The 27,228-nt window shown below is 41.7% G+C and overlaps 1 protein-coding gene across 2 annotated transcripts in view; it reads left to right on the top strand.

The window, feature by feature from the left end:
* INPP5A (inositol polyphosphate-5-phosphatase A) overlaps window positions 1–27,228 on the top strand; it is a 1,643,294-nt gene that overhangs the window by 412,869 nt on the left and 1,203,197 nt on the right. For both annotated transcript variants that reach the window (XM_078643463.1, XM_078643462.1), the window contains exon 2: window positions 18,027–18,068. In XM_078643463.1, the coding sequence (XP_078499589.1) occupies window positions 18,027–18,068 (42 nt within the window). The remainder of the gene's footprint in view (window positions 1–18,026; window positions 18,069–27,228) is intronic.

Below are 27,228 nucleotides of genomic sequence, written 5' to 3'. Positions count from 1 at the left end.
GGCGGGTCTCGGGCTCAATTTCCTCGGACCTGACAATTCTCGCTTCGGTACCTATTCTAATCATGAGTCCCACTATGCACCTCTGGGCAATAGCTTGCTTAATCTCTACAACGGCCCCAACAACGCTGAGGATGCCTGACTTCACCTTGGGGGTGCCCAGGAGTGGGCTCCTCAAGGAAAAGGCCAGGAAGGGTTCCTTGGCGGTATTCGTACAAGCGCTGAGATGCCTCCGGGTAGTCTTGCGCTATACAAGTGCGTAATCATTTCATTTCCTATTGACAGTCAATGTTCTTGTACTAATATTTCTGAAACGGTGACAAGGTGTAATGTATCTCTACATTTACTTTGAGACTTTTTAGCAGTTGAGAACTTAGTGGTATGTGTGGCTCAACAAAACTAAAAAAAGGTTTACCGGGATACTTTACACTTAAATGATTTACTTTTATGTGGGTTTTTACTTGGAAGAGAAAATGCTACTGTCTGCCATACTTCCTAGTACATGAACGCACTTACGGAATGCAGGATTTCGCGTATTCCGATTTAGCCAAATTATTCATGGGCACCAAATCATCGTCAAAGTGTACTTCGAAATTCGCAAAAGGAATTCATTGAAACCATATAAATACATCAGAATTTAAAAACACAATGAATTATTATTGAAATGTTATGCCCAGGAAACCCAATTTTTTTTTAAATATACACACGATAGATCGTAAAATCTTATAATAGAATCCATTTGTGAGCTCTTGTTTTTAATTGTAGCAAGGTTCTGCACCTCTTGCACAGATATTTGTCAAAGCATCCGTTTTATGTTTTGACCCCCAGTAAGTTTGGTTATATGTGGGTTAGAGCTGAAAAGTAGTTCTTATGCACACTAGATCCAGTTAATATACTATAATGATGGATCAATATTTATTTTCAGAATTCAGATGTCTGTAACTGCGTGTAAAAAATGAGTGGTAATCACTTTTTCAAATGTTTGTGAGGCCTGGTGGGACCAGTAGGATTTCAGACGATTGATTCCACCTATGAGTTAGATCTTCTGACTACGGAGATTCAGGAAAAAACATTTAATCTGATTCTCACTTTTGGCAGTGATTAATTTGTCAAAAAAACAAGTGCCTGGGCTCTGGTCGTGAGGCATCGTTGGCCAGCCCATTTCACCTGTTTGTGCTGCCTAACACAGAACCAAGACCTGCCTAACACAGAACCAGGAACACCCTACAAGTGGGGAGGGGATGTGGCGTAATGGCCAAAGCTGCTGATCTCTGACCTGGGTTCAAGCTTCGGCATCTGCTCAACAACCTGTGATTCTGGATGAATCACTTAATCGCCCTGTGCCTACCAAAAGTGAATGTGTCCTTAATTGGTGCCCAAGCACCGGAGTTGATGATTGCCGGTGCTTAGCACTGGAAACCACTGACTCAAATTAAGCAGAGACTTTTGTTCCTTTTATCAATGAGAAGATCATTAGAGTTAATGAAAACCTCATAGAAAACAAATGTGTAATATAATGAAGATTTAAACCAGTGCCATTGGCAGGAATGTTTTTCAGCAGCAGCCATCCAAGTGTACAACTTCTAAACTATCCATACAGTTGAGTACCCCGGTACCTCTTTTGTCGTATTTCAGGTTTACATTTTGGGCTCTGGGATCTCCCAGTAAAGATGCACTTTACTAATTAGTCATTTTTGAGTTCAGACCACACTAGCAAATCAATAACCTATCAGGATAGTTGCTTAGAAGAGTCTTTTGCAGTATGTCAAGTTTCCTTCAGGCACATTCATCGTATTTAATGACCGATTCAAGGTAACATTGCCTTATCAGATTTGCTTCGAATCAGCTGTGAATCTTTGCTCAGTTGAGTTTAACCCGTTTACTGCTTCGAACGTTCCGCGCTAGTGCGGAACGTTCGAAGAAACGGGTGTGGCCGCATCGGCCGTTGGACGTCCGCAACACCAGGGAGGTAGCTTGCGCGACGTCCGATGGCAGCAGCGATAGGGTTAATGGTAGTAAGGCTGGGGTATTCCAGCTTACACCATTTGAAGGTTGTGCCAATGGCCTTCAGCTAGCTCCTGCAAGGTATACCTTTGGTGGCAGTGTTTTTTTTCACTTACATAAACAGAATATCCAGGCCTGGATCTGATCAATGAGCCATGTCTCCTGGAGTATAATTATAATGCAATAGTGACTCTGTAGGCTGTCATTTTTCCAGGATTTCAGAATCCTCTTTATCCCATTTTTTGTTGGACCTGCACATTTATCACATATGCAGGCATGCTGTCAAAGTATCTATTTCTGATGAGTTCTGGTCATTTCCATAGTATACAACAGTGTGGATAGTCTCACTTATTTCAATATCATAAGATAGCTCTCTAGGTTCAATTGATTGTGATGTCTTGGACTTCCAGTAGCACTATTGTGCTTGGTTGCCCAGCAGAGGGATCAACTAATTCATGTACACATTTAGAATTCAAGAGTCCATTATCATTAAAATTGCTGTATCCCAGCTGCCTCTGTCCCACTGTATGCACAGTTTTTTTTTGTCCTCATATTTCGCCCTTGGTGACCAAATAGTGGCACATGGAGATGGACTTACTGTCACAGATAAACTGGAAGGGGCTCTAAGTAGTTGCCCCTCAGTAAATAGTGCCAAACTCCAACGACACCACATTGGAACAACCGTCAGGGTCATATGCTGCATTAAAATACCCATTTCTATACCAGTGTCAACCTTAATGGGTATGTACAAACGTGGAAAAAGGTACCAAGCAGCGTAATCATTGGACCTTGGGGGGAAAAAAACAACCCATGGACAATTAATAAACAATTACCAATTCAATAAGAGACAGAAGTTTCTCTTGCATGGGTTGCCTGATCTTAAGAGGTCCAACTTCGATATTTGTAGCACAGAAATGCGCCAGTCCAGCAGAGAAGGAGGTAGCGGATCCTTCCATCTCCTACATATCTCCCTTCTGGCCATTAAGATACCATAAAAAAGAAAATTTTTTGCCAGCCCCTGAAACTCTGGGGAAACCCCAAAGATAACTAGAGCAGGACATAATATAACTTGGGATCCCAAGGAAGTGGAGAGTGGTAGGCAAACCGCATTCCAAAAAGGTGTGAAAAGTGGACAGTCTAAGAACATGTGCAGGTCGGAGGCAGCTATCAAGCCGCATTTGGGGCATGACACAGGTGAATTATCTGAAAACTTTAACAGTCGTTGTGGGGAATAGTAGGCCCTATGCAGAGTGAACAGGTGGTTTCGGGGAAGCCAGGATGGTTTCACAATATTCCACATGATCTTAAAGGACTCAACCACAAGTTCTCCACGCTATTGTTAGTAATATGTGCGGCCCACAGCAAATCAGGCAACTGGAACTCACCCTCGACCTCATCCAATAAAAGATTGTACCAGAATGAGACCTCTTTCTTAAATGGAGGCTTGTCTGTTAAGAGGGACACAATATTACTATCACCCCCTACCTGAAACCTGCCTTTAAGAGAAATCTGGGAGTGTGCCCAGCTTTGAATTTGCAGGTATTTAAATCTAGAAAAACCCGCCCCTATTTTTGAACTCAACACCTTCCACGGGAGTAAGCTGCCATCGACAAAAAGATCCCCCCATACCACCAATCCTGCCTCTCGTAGCGGTACTGCAAGGCTATCCAAGAGCCAACTCGGGGATCAGAATTCCATAATGGGGCCCTACAAGAATAATAATCCATTTTAATGGAACGCCTGAGTTTAACCCATGTTATAGATATATCTCTCAACACCTTCAGTTTTACTTTTTTTTAAAACTTGGGGTCCCCAAACTTAAACAGAAATTCGTGATCAGCAACCTTTTCCCCTCTAAGCAATGCCGCAAACATATGCCCACATCCCGAGTTTGTCGGAGATTTTAACAGGATGTATGACATTACAACGCATGCTTTTACATCGCATGCCTTTACAACGCGGTATTTACAACGAATACCTTTACAACGCATAGTGCTTTGGGGTGCTGGATAGTGAATTGTTTAATTTACTATTCCAACTCCAGTCCCCGTGGATATTAGGGAAGGTGTTGGATAGTAAATTAAACCTATTCCCTATCCTAGAGCGCCCCCCAGCGCAATGCGTTGTAATGGTTTGCGTTGTAAAAGTTGCGTCGTAAAGGCACTGCGTGGTAAAAGTTGCGTTGTAAAGGTTGTTTACCATTTTAACAGCATCCTGGCATGGGAAAACTGGAAGGCCCATTCATAGAGCTGTAGGTCAGGCGCCGCCAAACCCCCCTTCTTTCTTCGGCGCCTGATCTTCTTCCAAGCTATTCTAGGGATGCGATTATTCCAAATAAAAGAGCATATGTCGCTTTGGAGTTTAGCTATCATTGTAGGTTCAAAAAAAGGGAAATGGTGTTAAATAAAAACGTAACTTTCGGAAGAATAGTCATTTTAACTAGGTTGGATCTACCCAGTAGGGATAACGGAAGTGAAGACCATGATTTCATTAGCCTACGGCATTCTTTGGCAATAAGCGAGAAATTTGATGGAACTATCTTGTTTATATCCTTATATATATTTAGGCCAAAGTAGCGCAGGACTGGACTAAGCTGTACCCCTGCCACAGGCACAGGGTCATTCCAGACCATTATATCCGTCTTGGCGGCATTGACTTCATAGCCAGACACGGATCCAAACTCCTCAGCCAGCGCAATTACAGTCGGAAACGCAGAACGAAGTTCCAACGAAAAAATGAGAACATCGTCCGTATATAAGGCTACCTTCCTCTCCCATCCTTCAAAAATGAAGGGCTTGATGTTACAATTGTCCCGAATCCGTTGAGCAAAAGGCTCTTTATACAGATCGAACAGAAGGGGGGAGAAAGGGCAGCCTTGACGGGTACCCCGGGTGATGTTAAATGGGTCTGATAATTCCCCGTTGACAAGTATAGTGGCTGACGGGTTCTTATACAGGAGTCTGACTGCGCGCCTACATTTTTCACCGATTTTAAATTTACCCAACACCTCCGATAGGTAAACCCAGTTAACCCTATCGAAGACCTTGGTGGCGTCCAAAGTGAGAACTGCCAGGGAAAGTGACGCCACTGTCGCCATATCGATGGCTCCTATGAGATTATAGGTCAACTCGTATAGCTGGAGCCCCCTTACAAAACCCTTTTGATCCTTATGCAAGATGTTTGTTGCAAATGCCCCCAACCTATTAGCCAACACAGATGTAAAGATTTTATAGTCTGTATTTAAGATGGAAATTGGACTATAAGACCCACAATTAGTTGCTGATTTTCCTGGTTTTAATATCAGTGTTATCGAGGCACTATCCCATGAAGTAGGAGGGGGCATCCCTTCCTGGAGGATCTTATTACACAACCCAGTTAAAAAAGGGAGGATTGTTGGAATCAAGGCTTTAGACGGCAGGCCATGTGGGCCTGATACCCTAATTTTTTTACTACTAGCAACTGCCAATCTAACTTCCTCCTGAGAGATGGGATCTTCCAGTGCAGTGCTTTGTTCTGGTGACAGTGCGAGAAGAGAGACCCCCGCCAGTCAATCTTCAACCTGCTTGGTTTCAACGTTCTTATCTTCGCAGTATATTTCACTATAGAAATCTCGAAGCGCTCCCCTAATGTCAGCGTCACTGGAGAATGTTACACCACCAGACGTGATTGAATTAATGTTGTTTCGAACCAGCTCGGTCTTCGTCTTCCAAGCCAACAACCTACCAGCCCCCTCACCATACTCAAAATGTGCCAACTTACTGGCTTCCCATCTCTCTAAGACCCTAGCATTCAGAACTGAACTTAGCTCTCCTTTTAAGGTGGTCACTTTATTCTGCCACTCATGTACTGTGGTCGAGAGGGCGTCTGGATGGCTAGCAATTCCGTTTGAATTCTAGTCATCTCCAATTCTAAGGAGGCCACTGCTTCCCTGTAGATCTTGTTCTTATGTGAAGCTTTATTAGTTATATAGCCCCTTAAGAATGCTTTAAGTGCATCCCATATAACACCTAAAGGGGCAGAACCCACATTTGCTTCCATAAAGAGCTGCACCTCCATATTGAGAGCATCAATGATATTTGGCGAGGAGAGTAATGAACGATCAAAGGATCAATTTTTGATCGACTATTGGGAAACCCTTCCAAATCTAAAAGAATCACCGCATGATCTGATAGATGAAATGGCAAATGGGAAGCCGATTTAACCAGGTTAACTAATGATTGACTAATCAAAATAAAATCAATTCGGGACTGGTGGTGATATCTGTAATTTCGAAATGTGACTCCTCTTTGCAGCCCATGCAGTGATCTCCAGATGTCGTTATACCCTAGCTGCTTCATGCTATATAGCAGGTAAGACCTAGTTTTAGATAAGATTTTAGCTCTGTTGGAGGGTGATTTATCTACTAGGGGATCCAGAACTATGTTGAAATCACCTGCTAGGATAACCGGCTCGGGAAATAAATACAGGTGTGAAAAGAGACTCTTCAAAACCGATGGGTCATCCTGATTAGGACCATAGTATCCCACTATGGTAACTGTAGACCCCGATATTATGACTGATGCTATTATCCACCGACCAGCAGAGTCTACCAGCTTAGAGACCAGTCTTGCCTTTATAGATTTTTTAAAAATGATAGCCACTCCTCTAGTGTGCATCGATTACAATGTCATTATACACATATCGATCCACCTGTTCTTTTTAAGCAGGGAAAGCATTTCAGACTCGGCCAGATGAGTCTCCTGGAGTACTATAATCTGTGCAGTTGAGTCACTGAGATATTGCATAATGTTATTTTTCCTCGGACTAGTTCGCAAACCATTGGTATTCCAGGAGAGAATTGCCAATTTACTCATTAAACTGATATTCCCATACCCCTACTTTATCAGTACCACCACATTTATGAAAACTGAACTGCAATAGTCCTTTAACCAGAAGAAAAAATTGGACAGTCACATATCTCTTTGCCAACAACAACAAACATAAAGCAAAATTAGGGCGGAAATGAGGACTTTTTAAACAAAAAAAAATCCCTGCAACCCCCCCTGTGCCCCTGCCTAACCCCCCACCCCCCCCTTGGAAACCCTTGCTCTATCTATCTGGAAAAATCAGAAGATAGCACTCTGTCGTGGACTCCCACCTTTACCATAACCGGGGAAGAAACAAAAAGGAAGGAGAAGAACAAAAAAAGAGAGAAAAGAGAAATATCAAAAGAGAGAGAGAAGAGAGATAGGGCTATAACCCTGTAATATCTCTACGAAAACCATGTGTTATATGTTATACGTTATATGTGTTATGTATTATATATTTCACCCGTACTTTCAGAGTGATTACACCCCCTTTTTTTTCTCACATCCCTCTCTCTCCACCCTTAATTCATATATATTTCCCTTTCTCTCCTTCCTTATATATATATATATATTTTTTTTTTTTATTTTCCAAACATTGTTAAATAACCCTTCATCAATTACACTATTGAGATCCAAAATATCTCTATAATTCAAGGTTACCACTCAGGGAAGCTTAGTCAAGCTAGACGCTCCTTTTTCTTTGCCCATGGTCAGCAGTAACTCATCCGCAGCCTGCACTGATCTAATATTATGCATACTGTTATTATACATAACTCTCAATGCTGCCGGAAAAACCAATTGAGCCACTGCACCGTAGCTTCTGAGAGCCTCAAGCCTCCTCCCCAACTCCCATTGCTTATCAAGGGTGGCCCTGGACAAATCAGATCGAATTTGAAAATTGAAACCCTTCGCACTCAGATTTCTGCTTCAAGGCCAGGTTTAAAATGGTCTCCTTAAGCGAGTATGTATGAAAATTAACCAAGACTTTTCTGGGCTTGGTTCTTTGAGGATTCCTTCTAAAAGGTTCTCTATGAATGCGTTGGATGTCTAAGGCTAATTCTTCCTCTGACTGCTCTAATCGCAGCGCTTCTTTCAACAGTGAGATGACAAACTGCTTAATGTCCGAACCTTCTTTATCCTCGGGGATATTCAAGATACGAAGGTTATTCCTTCGGGCATTAATCTCCAGCATCACCATCCTTTCTGCTAAGACTTGATCGTCTTTCCTAAGCGTGGTAATGTTCACTTTTACTTCATCAAGATGTAAGGACAAACCTGTTACCGTGTCCTCAAGTACCTCTGTTCTCAGAGTAAGATCACTTAATTTTTTATCCAGAGGTTCACAGAAACACCTGATATCCGCCTGGTTTGCCGCCAAAGTCTCAAACCCTTTTTTAATATCAGCCGACAAAGATGTGAACATCCCCTGAAAAGAAGCCTGCAAAGTAGCGACCAGGTCTGCATTAGTGCAGTTGGACGACAAAACACTGGAGAGGGGAGCTGATGTATCTGATGCAGCTCCTTGTATAGTATCTTGTAAGCTCGAGCCAGATGTTAAAGATAAGGGGGCCAGCATGAAGGGTGGAGCCAAGGGGGGAGCCAGGACCAAAGCAAGAGGCGGGGGGCGACCCGATGCACCTGACGCACTAAGATCAGAATTCTCATGAACCCCCGTAGAGACAATAGTATCGCCAACCTCACTCTCTATACCCCCATCTCGATCCGTTCTAGCCTCCACACTCGCTCCCAGATGCTCTGAGTTTTCTACACTACCTGTAGCCATATCCATTAGAGTATTATTAGGAAAAACCGCAATGCTCTTTGCCCCTTCAGGAACTGTAACCTCTGCTGGTGATTTTTCTAAGTTATCAGAGGGAGCGCTATTATCTGGTAATAAAACCACTTGTGGAACCGCCTTAAAATATGACCTGAGTGACGGAGTTATTTTAGTCACAGAGTTGGAAGATTTGCCCTTAGACCCCTTTGATTTACATGTATAGGCGCGCTTCGCCTTAACCTGGCCTGTCAGGTATGTGGAAAATTTCTTTTTGCTGTTTCCGCTGGTGTTATCAAAAAAAGTAGTATTGCTGCCACTACAGATTCCACAGGTTTAGCCGCAGACTCAGCCTCGCCTATGTTCGGAACCAAGGGATCTTGTGGCTGCAAACGCTTATTTTTCGCTTTTCTGGGCTCGCCCCTACAACCCCTGTGCTCATTTCCCCTCAAATGGTATGCCCCCTCTGCCCCGTTACCACCATTGCTGCTGTTGTCTCTGCGGCGTCCACCTTCTTCACTCTGTCCGTGATCTGCAGACAGCTCTCCCTCCTCTAACGTATCCTTCGTAGGTACTTCAGCCACCTCCACCTCTGTAACGGGACACGCTGCAGCTCCGCGACGTCCCGGAAGAAGACTTCGAGTCCGGCGTCCACGTCGGAGCTCCAGGGCGGCCAGACCCAACACCGGCAAGCACGCTGTCCGCAGCAATGATCCCCGGCTCAAATCAGCAATCACCTGCCGGCTCGCAGGGTCAGTAGCAGCCAGGATGAGCACCGCAGCGGCAGCCCTCACAGGTAAACACGCCCCCTCTATACACATGGGGTCTAATGGCGAGCGAGCAAAAGCGGCTAAATAAACGCCGACTTTTTCTCGTAAAGAAAGACCTATTTGATAAAACACAGCAGCGCAACGCTGCAAACAGCCTTATTTTACCAAAACCGCATTCAGACTCGACTCGGTGACATTAAAAAGAAACACACAGCCGGGAGTCCATGAACAGAGCACTGCAGCAGCTCAAACGGCTGCCGCCATGTTTCCCTTCTCAGGTCCAGTTAATAATAATATATTATCTGGGTGCAGTATGAGTAAAGAGTTCACAACGGGTTCAAATATATCATAACCCAATATTCGAAAATGATTGCTGTGGATTTTAACAAAATCTGTTGTACCAACAGAATTTAATATAACACAAACTACCACATCATATGTTTCAACAAACAATATTCTTTCAAAGTCTTCCCATTCTATCAGTCTAAACTGAAGGATCAGATGAAAAAGAGTGAGGATCCGCAATTGATTTTAAGGGGTGTTGGATAGTCACTCTTGAAGATTTGGTGATACAAATACAGAGCGAGGTGCTGTGAATAACTCATCCTGTTTTTTACAGGTTGTTGCAGTTTTAAGACAAGCTTTGCAATTTACTTAACACTGTTATTTGATATTTGAAATCCCTTGATTACCATAATTAAGTGGACAAGTGTCCTGGTTGAGAAATGACCGCCTCCCACTGCCTACTCTGTATTTTATACCAAATCTGTAGTCCTATCTATCTTTTCTTTTTTTTTTGTAAAGTAGGGTACTCTCAAATTTCATCTTTGTTTATGCCCCTTACAACATTACCGGCTGGTACCTGTGGCAGCATTTGTGCCTGTAGTGAGAAGCTGGGGGGGGGGAAAAAAGTGACAGCAATCTGTCCCCTAACAATAGATTAACAAATGGGCCTTTTTCATGTAACTGTTTACATGATAAATAGGTAAATACAAATGTGTTTATATTTGCAAATTCTAAATTAAGCCTGTATAAGTGGAGTAACACTGTGGGAGAGGTCTGCTTTTGGGGCTCGGGCAGTATCCATTCAAACTCTTGTGATAACTTCAAAAATTACAACTTTGTGGGTATTCTTAAAAGAGTTTTTAGGAGATTCCCACCTTGGATACAGATGGATAACCAATCCTGAAAGGAGGATAAGTCTGCTTCCACGGTTGAAAAAATAAGAAAACATTGGGAATTAGGGTTGAGGTTTCCTTAAAGGGAATTACTTTGCTTGTGGATTAAAAATATTTACAGACAAATATAAATCACACTGCCACCCATTCCTGGAGCTAAATCGGTTATTGCTGATTTTGGGGTATGAGGGGAGGAGGCTATGTCTTATAATTGAATACTGTTGGAAATTTCTGCTTTTAACCCTTAGAATTCTGTGGATTCTAAAACAGACTCAATGTTTATAATATTTACATTGTCTGCTCTGATTGATATACTCTAATTGTGATTGAGTGTCTTTGCGTAAAGCAATAACCATTGACATGCGTGTTGAATTCAACTTTCTATATGTTTCTAAAATTCTCCAGTCACACATTCTCTACACCAATGACTTCTCATCTCTAAGGTAGTTCCAGGGTGCTGAGGAAGAATTGATAAAAGAATATAATATTTTAATTTTATTGACACTTGAACTGCAATTGTTTTTGATTGTTTTAATGACTACTTTATATATTAATTGCTGGAAAGAGACACTTCACATTTCTCAATAACTAAATGAGTATTGTGCCCACTGAAGTATTTGTATATTTTTTGTCATTTTGAATTACAAAGCATGCATAAGGCATGTTTATTTTTCAAAACAATTTTCAAAACAGAACTTCACTAACTTCAACAGTCATATTCTTTAGTGGTTTACTTTAAAAGAGGTATTTATTTAAATACTGGCAAATGTTGGCCTAAATGTACCTAATATTTTCGCTCTAAAAACAGTGCTAAGGTTACCAGGAGATAACTCTGATATTTAGTGTCAAACAAATCTTTGCTGTGCAAATGTCAAGGTGGGGTGTGCCAGGAAAATGTTAATCTTGATAATGGAACATTCAGGTTCAACACAAAAGTTCATACATTCATGTTACATCCTTTAATCAAGGCAAGATTATTTTACACTAGTACAGCTTTATCTCTGTTCCTCACCTTGCATGATATATATGTTTTGCTTTTGGACTAATCCTGCTCCAGGGGTGATATTGTGTGACAATTCTGTATATAGCTAAATAATTGTGTGTAGCTTTTCCCCAAAAAAGAAACATTGTTTGTGAAGTTGACAAACAAATGCGTTTTTTTTTTTACAAAAGCGCCACATGCCGCACTTTTACTTTAATGGCGGCCATGCCCCTTTCTTAGCCGTGGCATCCAAAATCTGGTCATTTGAATGTGCAATTATTAAGAATATATGTTAATTTCCATGCTTGTAGATGAAACCGATGGGTGCCACTGCCAAAAAGTTTGTGAATGAGAACTACATTTTATATTCATTTTACAAATATGGTCGTTTGAGAATTTGACACAGGGTCGTTTAGGTGTAGGCATAAGCTAAAATGAGCGCAAATCCCATTTGTAGACATTAAGAACAGTAAATTACACTTGTTGCAATTTACGCACATCGTTATAGACGTGCTATTGCTGGTAGTAGTTGCCCAACAATTGGGCAAGAAAATGGGCAAAACAGGTGCAAAATTAAAAATTTGAAAATTTGCTTACATTATTCCCCATTGAATGAGATGCAAAAGGGCATCACCCGGCACGAACAACGAATATAATTTGAACTGGGAAGGAGCAGGGTTCCACCTGTTATTACTTCATAGATTGATGTGTAAGACGCTGGTAGATATTGTAGTGAAGTCAGAGGAGACACTTCTTTTAAACGTTTAGGCCAGAATTAGCTTGTTTTAGCAGCATGTTGCTAACAACAGCATAAATATGTTCTATTCTTGCAATTTAGTGGTAATGTCTGTGTTTAGAAATGCCAGTGGTCCATTTAAAATATTTAGCTCGCTTACTTTTGCTGGGTTTTATCGACTTGTCAGGCGTTCCCGCTCCTTTGCGCTTCGTTAAACTATACACGGCGTCTTTTCTGTGTTTACCTCAGCCGTCTCACGTGTCACCCGTGTGTTTGCACAGGCCCGCCCTCCTTCAGACCCATGACGAGTTCTGAAAGAAACCAGTATAAATAAGAAAAACTTTCCTGTGGAAACTCAAACTAACATAGCTGCCAACTTTAGTGGAGCTGGAAACACCAGCAAGAGCAATAAATAGTATTTAATTAAAGGGAACTGTCGCGCAACGGGCAATAACCTGCAATTTTCTCTCATTTGTGTGTTTGACTTGAAAGTCTGAAAACCAGTTGAAACAATCCTGGGTCTGATCAACATAAATGCTGAATTGTTACTGTATACAATTTTAAACTGAATTCATATTGTGCCCAGGGACAGTTTTCTTGTTTTTGAATACAATTGTCCCAATGTGAAACTGCGCACTACTTCAACTGAAAGGTTTTTTAGTTGATGTTTTCTTAATTTTATTCATGAACGTATTGATTTATTTTTTTGTAAATCAGGTACAAACAAAAGAATAGCACATTTGAACTAATTCTAAGGTTTAAAAAAGGAGGCTGGGGCATACTCTAGTGAAAGAGTGAGTTGACAAAGAAGCTCTGTCATAAAAGGGCTTGGCTTAGAAATGAATAGTGAACAGGGCCGCTTTGCCTTTTCTTAAAAAGGACAGTACATAAAATGAAAGTTAAATAAACTCTATCAATTTGTTCAGTAACGGCACCTTGATGACATTGAACTGGCAGGCCTTTGACTGGAAACAAAACAAGTGTGGGAGAGCAATGGAAAATGTGACACCCTTTCATTGTAGTAAAGAACAATGCAAAAAAGTGCGTCATAAGGTTTATATCTTGAAGCGAAGAATGGCTAAGCATGCAAGATACATGATGAATACATGCTGAAGAGTGTTTAAAATAAAAGTGAAAGTGTTTTGTAAAGCATCGTTAAGTGAAAACTGGAAGAAGAGTGAAGTGATGGGAGCCTGACCTAAATAACACAGGTCACCTTTTGACTGTGTTGGGAACTGCTGAAACTGTCAGTTTAGTATGTGATAAAAGCTGCAGTACTGACTTGAAAACCATGTGTTTGTCGGAGTCCACACTCACATATGCAGTCTGCAGCATCCTGTTTTTCCATGCTTAGAAAAGGACTGTGGGAAGCTGTATGTTTAAAAAAAAAAAAAAAAAAAAGGTCAAGTGGGTGCGCGTTGGAATTTTTATACAAATTAGAAAATATATTTAGAGAAGTGTTAGAGAAATGTGCAAAGGTTTTTTTATTTATAAACCTAATTCTTCCAGTTAATACATTTGAAGTAGTAGCCAATAACAGTTTATTTAACTGATCACAAGAAGATGGAGTGATTTAAGTGAGATCGCACCTGGTCAGTTGCAATCTTGGAACAGAGCAGATAAGATACAAGGTCGATATAGTCCCTAAACCACTATATAGGATTGTCTTTCCTGATTCTTGGCGCACTTTATCAACCAATGCCTAGTTTTTCACATGTGCCAATCAATCTGGAAAAGTGCTGGGGTGTTGAGGCCAGGCAAGAGGGAGAGTCAGAAATTCTGACTACCGCCTGGAGGCAGGAATTTACCAGTTTTCTTTAACTTCATGTGTATAGTAAAGTACTCCAACCCCTACTCTGGAATAGTCTACATAGTATGTCACTTTGGTCAAAGTTTAGCTACTCTAAGTAAGACTACTTTCTTGGGTGTCACTTTTTGGCCAACATGCATCATGTGACTGCTGTCCTGAAAGCTCTAAATGTGCTAATCAGCTTCAATACCTACTTGATAGTTTCAATTTCAGCCCCAAGAAGCAATAATATATTTTGAAATTTTCTGTTACAAAAGAACCCCCTTTATTGGATATATCCTCACAGAATCACATGAAATTAGTGGCGCTCCTTTCTCCACATGAACTCAAAATGATCCAGATAGTGGGTAATTCGCTCCAATGTAATTTATTTTTTGTGCAAGAAACCCTGGAACCTACTGATATTCTTGAAAATTGAACCTGTAATAACACATCCCATCACTACTACTTTCATGGTTCTACATATATAGAGATCTTGAGTTGCTGGCTGAAATATGGACATGCTTTAAAAGGTTTAATAATGTTGAGAGGTGGTCTTTCAGTTTGTTGTGTACCATTTTAAGGCCTTGCCTGCCATAGAGCTTCTAGCTATAAAAATTGGAAAGGGTATAATGTATTAAATATATACCGGAAGCCAGATCTGAGCTTAGGTTGGCACTAAAATCTTAAACAGCTGATAGATTAAAGCCAATTTCCTTACACTAAAATGTTAGAACTCCATACTACTTCTAAAGAGGTTTTCTAAGTGGTATACTCTTGGTCTACTCCATCTTGCTCCAGCCAAACTGTTGAGCATTCACAGAACTTTTGTGATGAACTGTGTATTGTATTTTCAAGCAAAATATCCTTACGAACTGTGACAATCTGGTAGTACCACCTAATTGCTCTGGTTGTATTTTAAGAGTGACAGACCCTGATGTAGTGATAAGTTATTCTTTAGAGACTGAGATGCCTTGGCCCCCTAAATTTGATCAACTGACTCCTGAAGAGATGTTTGGACCTAACAAGTATCACATTGAGTTCTCACTTAGTTTCGACTCCCCCGGCAGTATGGAAGACAGCAGCACCTTGTCTTGCTACTCTTCCTTTGGACATACGTAATAAATGTATCACTCCAGAACTAGTGCCTGATGAGTGGAAAAAGCAGTGGTTGTTCCTCTGTTAAAAAAGGCCTATGCAAACCCTGTCATTTTGAACAACTTTCACTCCATATCCCTTCTGCCATTTCTGATAAAAAATCTTAGCCAAATTCATCAATAGGCAGTTGTCTAAGTTTGTGGAGGACAATAATATTTTAGATCCAACACTGTCTGGTTTCTGACTAGCTCATAGGATGGAACCCACTCTGGTCTCCCTCTTGTGTGAATTTAATTGTCAGCAGACCTGGATCATCCAGCAGTATTGGTGCTGTTAGATCTGTCTGCTGTTTTTAATACAGTGTCACATTACAAATTGTTCTTAAGACTGGCCGAGGTTGGCATTTGTGGTTCAGCCCTTCACTAGATTAGGTCCTGCTTAGAAAATAGATCATATGCAGTGCACTTGCCACCATACCACTGAGGGTTTAAGACCTTACCACAGGGCATTCAACAAGCCCCCTTGCTGAGCACTACTATTTTCAACTAAATATATGTTGTTCTTCTTCCCCTCTTATCCCTGTGCCCCTGCTGCTTCCTCGCTGTTGCTTCTTCATCTTCAATCCCCCTGCCCCTGTTGCTTCATTCCTCTCACCCACACCCTCCCATTGTCTGTGTTGCCTGCCCCCATCCGCCATAACAAAAAAGTGGCAAGACTTGTCCTGCACTGCTTGCATCCTATTTGATAGCTTCCCTTTTTTCATTGTGTTTATCCCTACCCTTCAGCATAACTTATGTAGAATCCTTTTGATCCAATATCGTTTATTTTTCCCCCTCAGGCCAATTGTTTTTAATTTTGCTTTCACCACTCCATGGGAGTTGTAGTTTCATCCTTTGTCCAGTGTGTACTGCTTCCAATACACATTGTGTACCGCATAGGAAAAAATATTTTGCTTATTCCTGTTTGACTGTGGCTCATTTGCAGTTGGTTATCTCCAAGCACAGGATTTTGGTTTTAGGATAATAGTTTCAGGGGCTGAACGTGTTTTATTTCAGGATGCTTTTGAATGTGCTCAGGACAAAGTTGACATTAACTATGGGATTAGTTGTTGATCATGTGAGGATGAGGTCTTGGTGAGAGTCAGGATGATGTAGCCATGTACATAGATATGCTATTGTTTGGTGCTTTTGACTTGCTATGTAGGAGTTTCAGTGTTAAGGTAGGTAGGAAATGTATTGTGATGTAGTTTGACCAGGCAGGTGATAATGATTCATGTTTATGAATGGTTTGTATTGTAGTGAAGATGAGACTGAGAGTGTGCCAACCTTGAAATTAGTTGGTTCGTTGATATGCTTATTTGTCAATGTATCTGAAGCAAAGGTAAAGTACTAAAAATCCACATTGAAAGAAGGTCTCTAGGAGATCAAAGAGGGGATTTGTCAGGGATTTGTAGGGCATCCATGTCTTTTTCTTGCAGCCTCTGTACTGTGTTATGTAGCCTGTGGGGTTAAGGACACTGAAGTAAGTTAAATTGTTCACAAGCCTTTTTTCAGTGATGAGTAGAGTGTCTAGTTAGTGTGAGATTAGGGCCTGCTATGTCTGTGGTATGTTGTGCTGGAGAGTATGCAACGATGAACATGAGCTGTAAAGTCTACTGCTGATGAGGGGGTATGTGAATGAAGCTGTTGGGTTTTGTGTGCTGGAGTGCTAAGTAAGGCTGTGGCGTTTGCATGCATACATGTAGATGGTCCAGTGAGCCAAAATGCATGATTTTAGAATATCTGAGATGTGACCTATAGGGATTCTGGCCTTTGGCCCTTTGCAGGATCCAACATGATTAAATGGGTGATGCTCCTTTCTTTGCCCCACCCCTTAACTTTGGAAAACCTATAAAAGGATGGGACCTGAGCAGGTCACTTGATCTTGCTATCCTGTCTATATATAGCTTATCTTTGCCGTGTGTGGGCTGCTGGAAGATTATTTTGAGTGAAGCCTAAAATACTTCTTCATAGCTGACATAAGCTGGACCCTGTGAGTATATGGCTTATGGAAGCCAATGAATGCTGAGGACCTGATTTAGATCTTGGTGGACAGGTTATTCCATTACAAGATCCAAAAAGGATATAATGGGATTTATATTTCGGCGGATGGGATATCTGTCACCGTTGTGACGGAGTAACCCATTCGCCACGAGATCTAAATCAGACCCTTAGTTACACATTGGGCGTGGTCCCTAAGATTTGGTATGCATGAAGAGCCCAGCCCAGGCTCAGCAGTGCTGTACTCAGTCAGGGTATGCTCAGACGTGAGTCCCTTGCTCACTTTGCCACTGGATTAAAGCAAGACGGCTGAAATGCCAGAAACCGGTCCTCGGAAGCTTGTTTCCGGTCCAGGGAAGGCATGGCTTGGGAGTTCGGGCTGTACTGTTCCCTTGATGCACAGGGTCAGACTGATTTGCATATGGCCATGTCTGAACTGGGGTGGCAGAGTGGGCTAAAGAACAGTGATGGATTAAACCCAGATCTGTTGACTGGGTGTGAGTGTTTGATTGGTTCAGATTCTCCGTCCATCACCACCCCCTTTTGTAGTACTCAGAGCCCCAGCAGGTCCCTCCTTTAGGCACACCGTCCCCTTTGTGAATTGAATCTGAATGCAGAGGAAATCGATTTGCACATTTTCTCCAGGTAGCTGTGCTGTTGCGTTCTTTTAAATAGGGGAAGAAACATGGCTTAATAAAATGTATATTTTAATTAAAAATAAATTGCAGAAGCTAATCAGTTTTTCAGTTCAAATTCCAAAAGACTGTGCAGGCATTCCTCAACTAACCCATTATATTTGTTTTCTTTTTCAGACGGAAAACTTACAAAAAAGTTGGCTACGAGAATTTTATCAGGTAAGAATAATTTGAAAAACGATTGTTACACATTGCTACTTCTTTTTTAATTTCTTAACTTTGGCAAAGGGTTGTGTGTTGCCTTATTTTAATTAGTACCTGCTTGTAGGGAATCTTATTTGTTTTTCTTTATTAGTGGTGTGATGTCAAATATACCGTTAGATATGTTAATCAAGTTTATTAATTTGTTCTCGAAAACTTTATCTAATCTCTTTCTCTTTCAATCAGATAAAAAGCATGTTCACTTGTGTGCAAAACGGATAAAAAAACAATTCTGGTTAATCTTTCATGTTTTTAAACGGGTAAACTACAACCTGTTTGTTAACACCTTCACTGCGGCGGCTATTCCGCCGCAGTGCTAACGGTTTTCGGCGGCCGCATGCTCGTGACGGAGCCGCTCCGTCACGAGCCTCGGTTGAGCTGTGCTCGTGACGGAGTGGTTCCGTCACGGCCCGCCCCGCTCAATAGAACCCTCAGCGCAGGCGCGGAATTCGCGCCGCGCATGAGCGTTCTATCGAGCTGGGCGGGCCGTGACGGAACCGCTCCGTCATCAGCACAGCTCAACCGACGCTGATGACGGAGCGGTTCCGTCATCAGCGCCGAAGGGGTTAATGATTGATTCGGTTTTACTGTGTTGTTATGGCTTCAAGTGTACAAAAAGCAAATATCTTTATCATAGTACTCTTCTGGAAGAAGAACGATCATTCGAAAGAACCCAATCTTTATGGAAAGATTCACAAATTTAACATGCTTTGAAGCCATGTGATTAGCCACCCTTGCCTGCGGATAGGGCTTGGGAGACCGGTGGCAAGCAGTGACTAATGTCATTGACTACTGTAGTGATCATAACTTGATATGTCTGAAACCCTTGATCTACATTACATGGAAAAAAGGGCTATAAAAAATGAATACAGGGATAGGTGCTAAAATCGATGCAGGCCTTAAACCTCTCACAAAATGCGGAAGCCTAAGATGACAATTATTCCAAACTGGTTTGGTGCTTTCTGCCAGGTTCCTTAGGGGTTTTATGTTCTAGTGCTTACATTTAGTGTCCCCTGTTCGTAAACAAACTCAGCACATTTGACACAGGAAATTAATAGATTTGTGATTAATCTGTTTGGAATCGGATAGAGCCTATTATAAACCTTTCCCTTATGCCTGAGATTCTCTGGCACAGTGGACAAACTCTCAAAATAGGCATCTAGAAAGTGGAAAAAATATTTTCTTTGAAAGATGCTGCTACTATTGATATTTGAGACTCCAAATATCCAGATTCATTTAATTTTAGGAGGACATGGCATGTTAAGCTGGCCCGCATTTGAGTAGGATAAATACCTTGTCAGTTGCATAGTCATATCCAGTATCTTTCATCAAGAGCAGTATTGAGCAGCTGACGAGTAATGCAGTACAATTTTGTAACACAATTACATCATAGCAGGAACCTGAGGTATCACATGGTAGTCTGCATCTAAATGGTGAAATGTATAGTTAACAGCAGTTTTTGGTTGAGTGAAGAGGAGTTCCAGGCACATGAGTCTTCTCTACCAATTCCACGTAATAGATTTATTTCACTAGAATTGAGATTGACTCAATTGAATACTGAAATACTGTCATAAATCTAAAAAAGTACTGCTATTCAAAGATCTGGCCGCGGGCCCACTTGAAGGATATCTGATTATAGGTACTTCTGTAATCAGAAGCCCAATTCAAATAATAAGCACAAATGGAAGCTGTAAGGATAAGCAGAGATGGTATGACCAAATTCTGTTGCCTGGGGCAGGCTGAATTAAACTGCGGGAGGGGAATTATGTAACTTTTTAGTGTACAAGATACTGGGCATGTTTTCTGCAGCTTTTGTAAATTATTAATGCATCTTAGTTTGATAGCCAGACTAAGGGCCTTATTACAAGTTTGTAACTCGTGGTGGTGGTCCGACCACCGCCACAACTGCGAAACCGCCACAAGACAGCTGGCTCCGCTGGGATCAAGTATTCCACTGGGCCGGCCGTCTGCAACCGGCTGTAATATGTTGGCGGTGCCATTGCCAGCATCGCCGTAGCATATTACGAGTTGCATTATCATTGCCTTTTTCACGGCAGTCATCCAGCCATGAAAAGGGTGGTTCAAAGGCAACAAATGGGGCCCTGCCAGAGTTCAGGCAGAGGGGGGGGGGGGCACATGTAGTAACTCTCTTTATTTGCACCCCCACTTTCTGCACAGTGTGGCATGTATGCCACACTGTGCAGGAAGGTGCAGTCAGCGGTCTCACTGCAGCGGTTGCATTATAGGCTCTACTAAGAGCCTTGCAGACCACCACAGTCAAACTGCCGCAACACTGTCTGCTGGACCCAGATTTAACTCTTGATCAGGCAGGCGGTTGCACCACTGGTTTGGTGGTTCTACAACAGATGGTGGAGGTGCGCCACCGTTGTAGGACCGCCAAACTCGTAATCAGACCCTTAAACTATTACGTTGTTACAACGATCATTAGGATTTATTAAAAAAATTAAATATACAAAGAAATATTTATTGATAATATTGATTACAAAATGTAATGTTCATAGTGTCTGTGCATCAAACACCTAATATCCCCAACAAGTGTATTTTGCATTATCACCAACATTTGAAGCTCAAGTGTGTTTTATATTTGATGAAGACATGCCAAGTTCTTTACAGCACCTACATTTCTGTTATTTCCTAACAATTTTACAATCATGTGTTTCTCAAAGGACCGAATTAGCACTGAAAGTTGAACTTGCACTTATAATATCTGGTATGTATGAGATGGAGTTCCTATTCAATTCAATTGCTGTGTCGTGTGGTCGTATTTTTTAAATGAATTGACAATTATGTGTTGGTAAAGATTAGAAGTTTACATACATTACCTTTCTTAACAGGCTACAAGTTTCTTTGACTTAGTCATAGTACTGTATAATTGATCAACAGAAGTAGTGGTAAAAATACCATACTAAGGGATCTAGTGTGTACAGAGGCAATAAAACTGGTTGTATGACATAATAATGACCTACATATTATTGCCATAGAGAAATATTTTAAAAAGAATATGAAGAATGGAAAGTTTAAGACTGTCAACTACAAAAATATTGTGGACAGAACTATTGACTTTTTTAATAACTGTAATATATTTAATTAATGTATATATTAAAATACATGTATGAAATACACATAATTGTTCATAAAAAAATGAATCTGAATAATTTAGGTTATACATAAATACAATATTATACACCTGCCTAATTTGTATTAATTATTTAGAAACTAGTGACATCATTATGAAACAATTAAAAATAAAATTGAAAAATAAGTTACTGAAACTAATATATGACAAATGCTAAAACAAATGATAGAATAATTTAAAAAACAAGGCACAGTTTAAAAAATGAAACAAGTATACTGTCTTAAAAATAAATAATTTTAAATTAAACATACTTAAAATATTTATTAACATATTTAAATAACTACAGTAGTAATAAAACTCCAATCCAAAAACTTGGAAAAATAAGAAAATATTCAAGCACATCACTTTAGGTACAGTTCAGCAAGACTTTTTTGGGCAGGGGAAGAATCAGATTTAGTATTCGAAGTTTAGTCTAACAGACACTGGAGAAAATAGTTACATTACTATAGTGTACTCTAGTATCTGCTATTTTAACTTTAATCTAACAAACTTTAGCAAAACTTCATACCGTCTTAAATTGGTGGGTTCAGCTGTATTATTCTTATGTTAATGTAACTAACATCCACTAGGGAAAGAGTATATACTTGTTTATTTATTTATTTTTGTACTTGTACGGTTTTATATAGTGCTGGCTAGACCAGAGGTATCAGAGCGCTTTACAGCCAACATATACAGGAAACAATAGTTCAGAGCAAAATCTACAATCAGGGACAAGCAAATCTCACCATTAAGTCAGGAGAAGGCAGAATTCTGGTGATTCACAAGTTATGTACATTTAAATAATAAAATGGAGCTAACGACTCAGAGAACACTAAATAAAAACAGGGAGAACAAATTGTAGTGGTAGGGGGCAAAGGGTAGTTGAGGAGGGGCCCATAACAAATAGACAAAAAACAGGGGAGAAAGCCAGCAAGCAGCTTACGCCACAGAAGTTCGAGCTGATAGGATACATGAGAAACCAGGGAGAGCTAAGGCCATGGTACACAAAAAGAAGAGTAAAGGGAGAGCGAAAGGTCAAACAGGTTAGCAGGAAGATAATCAATACCGGAGATTAAAGGATAGCAGGGTCTGGGAGAAGTATGGACTCCAATATTTGTTGAGGAGGTATATATATATGTGGTATATATGTGGGACATATGCGGCGGGAGGTATTGTACCTCCCATTAGGGTGCTGTGAGCTTCATGGCTGCCCCTGCATCATTAATCACGCTGCCTTACGGCCGTCACAGTCCGAGGGTACCTGAGGAGGGACTTTGGACCCTGGCAGTGACAACAGGAGTCTTACCAGCTGTGCTCAAGTCACAGGAACCAGCGGTATTCATGTCTGCTCCCCACACTACCGACCCGTATGCAGTACCCTGGTGCATTCTGGGAGCTGGAGTCTGCTTCATGGTGGGCGGTATCCAGCAGGTAAACAGACCATTCATGGGGGAGGAGTTCCTGTGACATCACCACTACATAGGTAGAGCACAGAAACTGGACATTTACTTAAGACTTTGGTGGGTGCAGGGCGCTGAGGAAGGCAACACGAGCCGAAATGCATTCGCCGCCACCTACCTGCGCAGCTTGGAAATAAAGTTTCTTCAAAGGCTCCCCCTCTGGCCTCCGCGCTTTCCTTTGGGTGAAGTTGTCTCCTGGATATTTTCCGCACGACGCCAGAAGCGCAGTACGGATGGACCTGTGACAAAAGCAGACCCGGACAGAACTGGCAACATACTGCTTGCAGTGCATCGATGGCTTGGGATACCAAGAGTTCAGGTGTCCGCCGTGAGCAATGTGGGACATATGCGGCGGGAGGTATTGTACCTCCCATTAGGGTGCTGTGAGCTTCATGGCTGCCCCCCCATCATTAATCACGCTGCCTTACGACCGTCACAGTCCGAGGGGACCTGAGGAGGGACTTTGGACCTGGGCAGTGACAACAGGAGTCTTACCAGCTGTGCTCAAGTCGCAGGAACCAGCGGTATTCATCTCTGTTCCCCACACTACCGACCCGTATGCAGTACCCTGGTGCATTCTGGGAGCTGGAGTCTGCTTAATGTTGGGCGGTATCCAGCTGGTAAACGGACCAATCGTGGGGGAGGAGTTCCTGTGACATCACCACTACATAGATAGAGCACAGAAACTGGACATTTACTTAAGACTTTGGTGGGTGCATGGTCGCTGAGGAAGGCAACACGAGCCGAAATGCATTCGCCGCCACCTACCTGCGCAGCTTGGAAATAAAGTTTCTTCAAAGGCTCCCTCTCTGGCCTCCGCGCTTTCCTTTGGGTGAAGTGGTCTCCTGGATGGATATATCTTACCTACTGGCGGTCGCCAGTAGGTAGTTATAGTTAAGATTGATTTCCATAGGGAAATCGTAACATTCTATTGGGAATAACTTTGGCGCCGGTGGAGGAATCTGCCTGAAATGTTCCTCAACTTTGCCTCGCGGCGCTCCGCTCCTTCCCTGAAAGTTTGGGGGGCATTCGTCAAGCGGGGGCCGAGATAAAAGGGGGGTCCCAAAACGTGTTTTCCCCATGTTAATTTCCATAGGGTGGTCGAATTCACTTTCAGCTCGAACGGCTGAATGGATTTTCACCAAACTTGGCAAAATTGTAGGGACTGGTAGCCCGATGTGCCTTTGCTATGTCTCAGAATATGAGCTCCAGTGGATTTTGAGTAATTTAGGTTCAAAAAAATGTATATATCTATAGCCGCGCCCCTGTACGCGCACCGGGGAGCGCTCCGGGCGCGCTATGCGACTTGCGCACTGAAAGCTGATTGGCTCTCGGGTGTCTGTAAACATTCCAAACAGTCCGCAGTGGCCGCCATCTTGTGTCTCGGTAGGATCGAGACACAAGAGGTGGCAAAAAACAAAGGGGGAAGTGGCCAAAAGGGGGAAGGGTACACCCCCTTGACCCCCTAGGTTTGATGTGGGGGCCATAAAAGGGTCGATTTTCGTGGGGGGAGCGCCCGGTACACGCACCGGGGAGCGTACCGGGGAGCGTACTTTGGTGAAAAATAGTGAAAATAATAGTGTAAGATAATCATTTTGAGTGATTACAGGTAGGGTAGCTCTGAAAAGAGCTTTTGGGTTTTGTGGCTGTTTTAGGTACCTACAAGTACGTCTCACACACACCCACATGCACACAACCCCACACCCCCACACTCCCCACACACACCTCACACACGCACACCTCCACCCACACCCAAACACCCCACACCCCCACACAGACACCTTACACATCCACACCCACACCCCACACATCCCACACACCCACACTCACACACACACCTCACCCCCCAACACACACACGCACACACAGATACCTCACAGACACACCCCTCTCTCTTGCAAACAATCCTACCAAGCATTACCAAAAAAATAACACAAACCAACAGCAAAGAAGCTCAGTGTTCATCCTGTAGCTATCTTTCTCTTAACATTACTCTGTTTGTGTTCTTCCCTCATGCTAACTCCTTCATTAAATTTTTTTTCTTCTATTTTTTGGGGGGCGCGCCCCGGTACGCGTACCCTAAGAAAAAAATTTGACAGAGATTCATTAAAAAATAGTTTTTTTTGAACATTTTGTACTTTTTTTGGCTTTTCTGAACACTTTTATATTTTGTTTGTATTTTGTATGGGGAGAAACAAAAAACAGGGAATTGTAAATGGCTCAGGAATATTTAGGGTTTTCTTGGACACTTATGGTTATCACCAGCAACCATGATAAGTTCGATACTTTGCTCACCATAGCAAAGTGTCTTGTTACAATATTTGCACACGATTTTGTAATCGGCAAACTTAGGTTGAATAGTAGCCAATGTGTCTCTTACCCCCGGACCCGATGGAGTGGGTTGTTTTGATGTTGAGGGTCTAGACATTGATGGGGGTAGTTTACTGCAGAGGTCCCTTAACTCTGCATTAGAGTAATTGTTTGGATGCCAACGTATCATGTGGCGAATCATTGTATGATTCCCGAAGGAAATTTTTTTGTTAGGGTTCCCCCTAGACAGCTCAGCACCACAAATCAAGCAAGTTACCTTTGCAGCGTTTACTTTTTTAAAACCCCTTGGGATTTTGTAGCACTCCCATACAAAGTGCTCTTTAGGTTTGTAGGGCTGTTTATCTTCAGGCAGGAACTGCCTTGTCTGTGCCTCCTCTTCATCATCCACCTCCTCTTCCTCTTGACCACCAATGTAAACTTCTCGTGGTCTTTTAGATGGTGGTGGTGGTGGGGCAGATGCTCCAGCTGTTGCTGCTACTGTAGCCATTTTATACTATTAAAGAGTAGAGATAGAACTCAAAACAGGTCTTCCTCAGTCAAAGGACAAAGTCAGAATAAGGAAAGAAGGTGGGGTCTTTCATCATTTGCAAAAAACAAAGTGTCCTGAACCAATGAGAAGTGTTATTTTCCGGTCATATGACCCGGGCTTTACTCATTTGGAAACCCAAACTGTTCTGCACCAATAGAAAGTGTTATTTTCAGGTCACATGACCCGACGCGCTTATGCTACGCGCCCCGGGGCGCACCCGTAGTCGCGCTCGGGGGCGCGCCCGCGGGCGCGTAGTGTAAGTGCGTTAATACGTTGCGCGATTGTATGCGCTCACGTGCTTCCGGGTGCGCTTACGCTGTGCGTCATACGACGCATCACGCGTCTACGCCAAACGTCAAGATGTTGCTTTTGTTCGCGAAAATAGCGCTAACGGGACGCTCCCCGGTACGCGCCCCGGGGCGCGCCGCAACATTGCGCTGACCGGGGTGCTGACCGGAGCGCCCCAAGCAAAAAAAAATAAAAAATTTACATAATTATACAATATAAAATTCATTATAAAAAATAATACTTTTCATACCTATAGAGATTTGCTGTTAAAAAACCTATTAAATTCACTGAAAAAACCATAGGTTTCACGCCAGTTATAGTTAGCTGGAAATTTTACTGGCATAAAACCAATGAATATATATATATATATATATATATATATATATATATATATATATATATATATATATATATATATATATATATATATATATATATATATATATATATATATTCACTGAAAAAACCATAGGTTATAGACCATATATAGTTAGGAATTAGCATTTAAAAAACCTTATTTTATTCACACAAAACCATTGAAATTCCATATATAGTTAGTTGCACTAACTATATATCGCGCACCCGCAATCCACTGCTGATGATGTCACATATTACATCATTCATGACATGGTCAGTGACATCACTGATGACAACATCCAGTGATTATGTGTTTCTGTAAAGTTTAAATATGTTTTACATATTGAAGAATGAGTGGATGTATAAGTGTCTGAATGAAGGTTTTAGTAGGTGCGTGATTGACTGTATGAGTGAGTGATTAAATGCGTCTTACTGAATGCACGGGTTAGTGACTAAACTGTCTGAAAGTGTGCATCAGTATGTCTGTTGTTGTGCAAGCTGCTGCATGTGTTGATCAGTAGCTATATAAGTAGCTATATGGGTTATTGATTGGTTGCACAAGTATTTGTATGGGAGACTGAGTGTGTGTATGGCTGGCTGGGAGGTGTGTGACTCTGTGCAGATCAATGTGTACTTGTATCAGTGATTCTATAAGAGAGTAACTATGTGTTAGTATATGTTTCAAAAATGTAAGGTGTTCTGTGTTTAACTGTATAGATGAGAAAATGGAAGTGTGATTGATTCTTTTCAGGACTGACTAGGTGTGTGAGTAACTCCATGGATGAGTGGCAGAGTGTGAGTGTCTGTATAGGTGTATGAGTGCATATGATAGTGTTGTAAAGATGAGTGATTGTATGTATGAATGATTGTATGAGTGAATGTGTGTGTAGACATAGGAATCAGTGAGTGCGTATGTAGTAACTAGTATTGGTGTGTCAATGGTTTCAAAAATGATACTCTCTATTTAACACTGGGTGTAACGGAGGTTATATTACAGTGTGAGGAGATGCATTGTAT

Source organism: Lissotriton helveticus, chromosome 5_1 (genome assembly GCF_964261635.1).
Source record: "Lissotriton helveticus chromosome 5_1, aLisHel1.1, whole genome shotgun sequence".
Classification (NCBI taxonomy): Eukaryota; Metazoa; Chordata; class Amphibia; order Caudata; family Salamandridae; genus Lissotriton; species Lissotriton helveticus.
The sequence above is the reverse complement of the archived record's forward strand: the minus strand, read 5'-3'. Positions and strand labels throughout refer to the sequence as shown.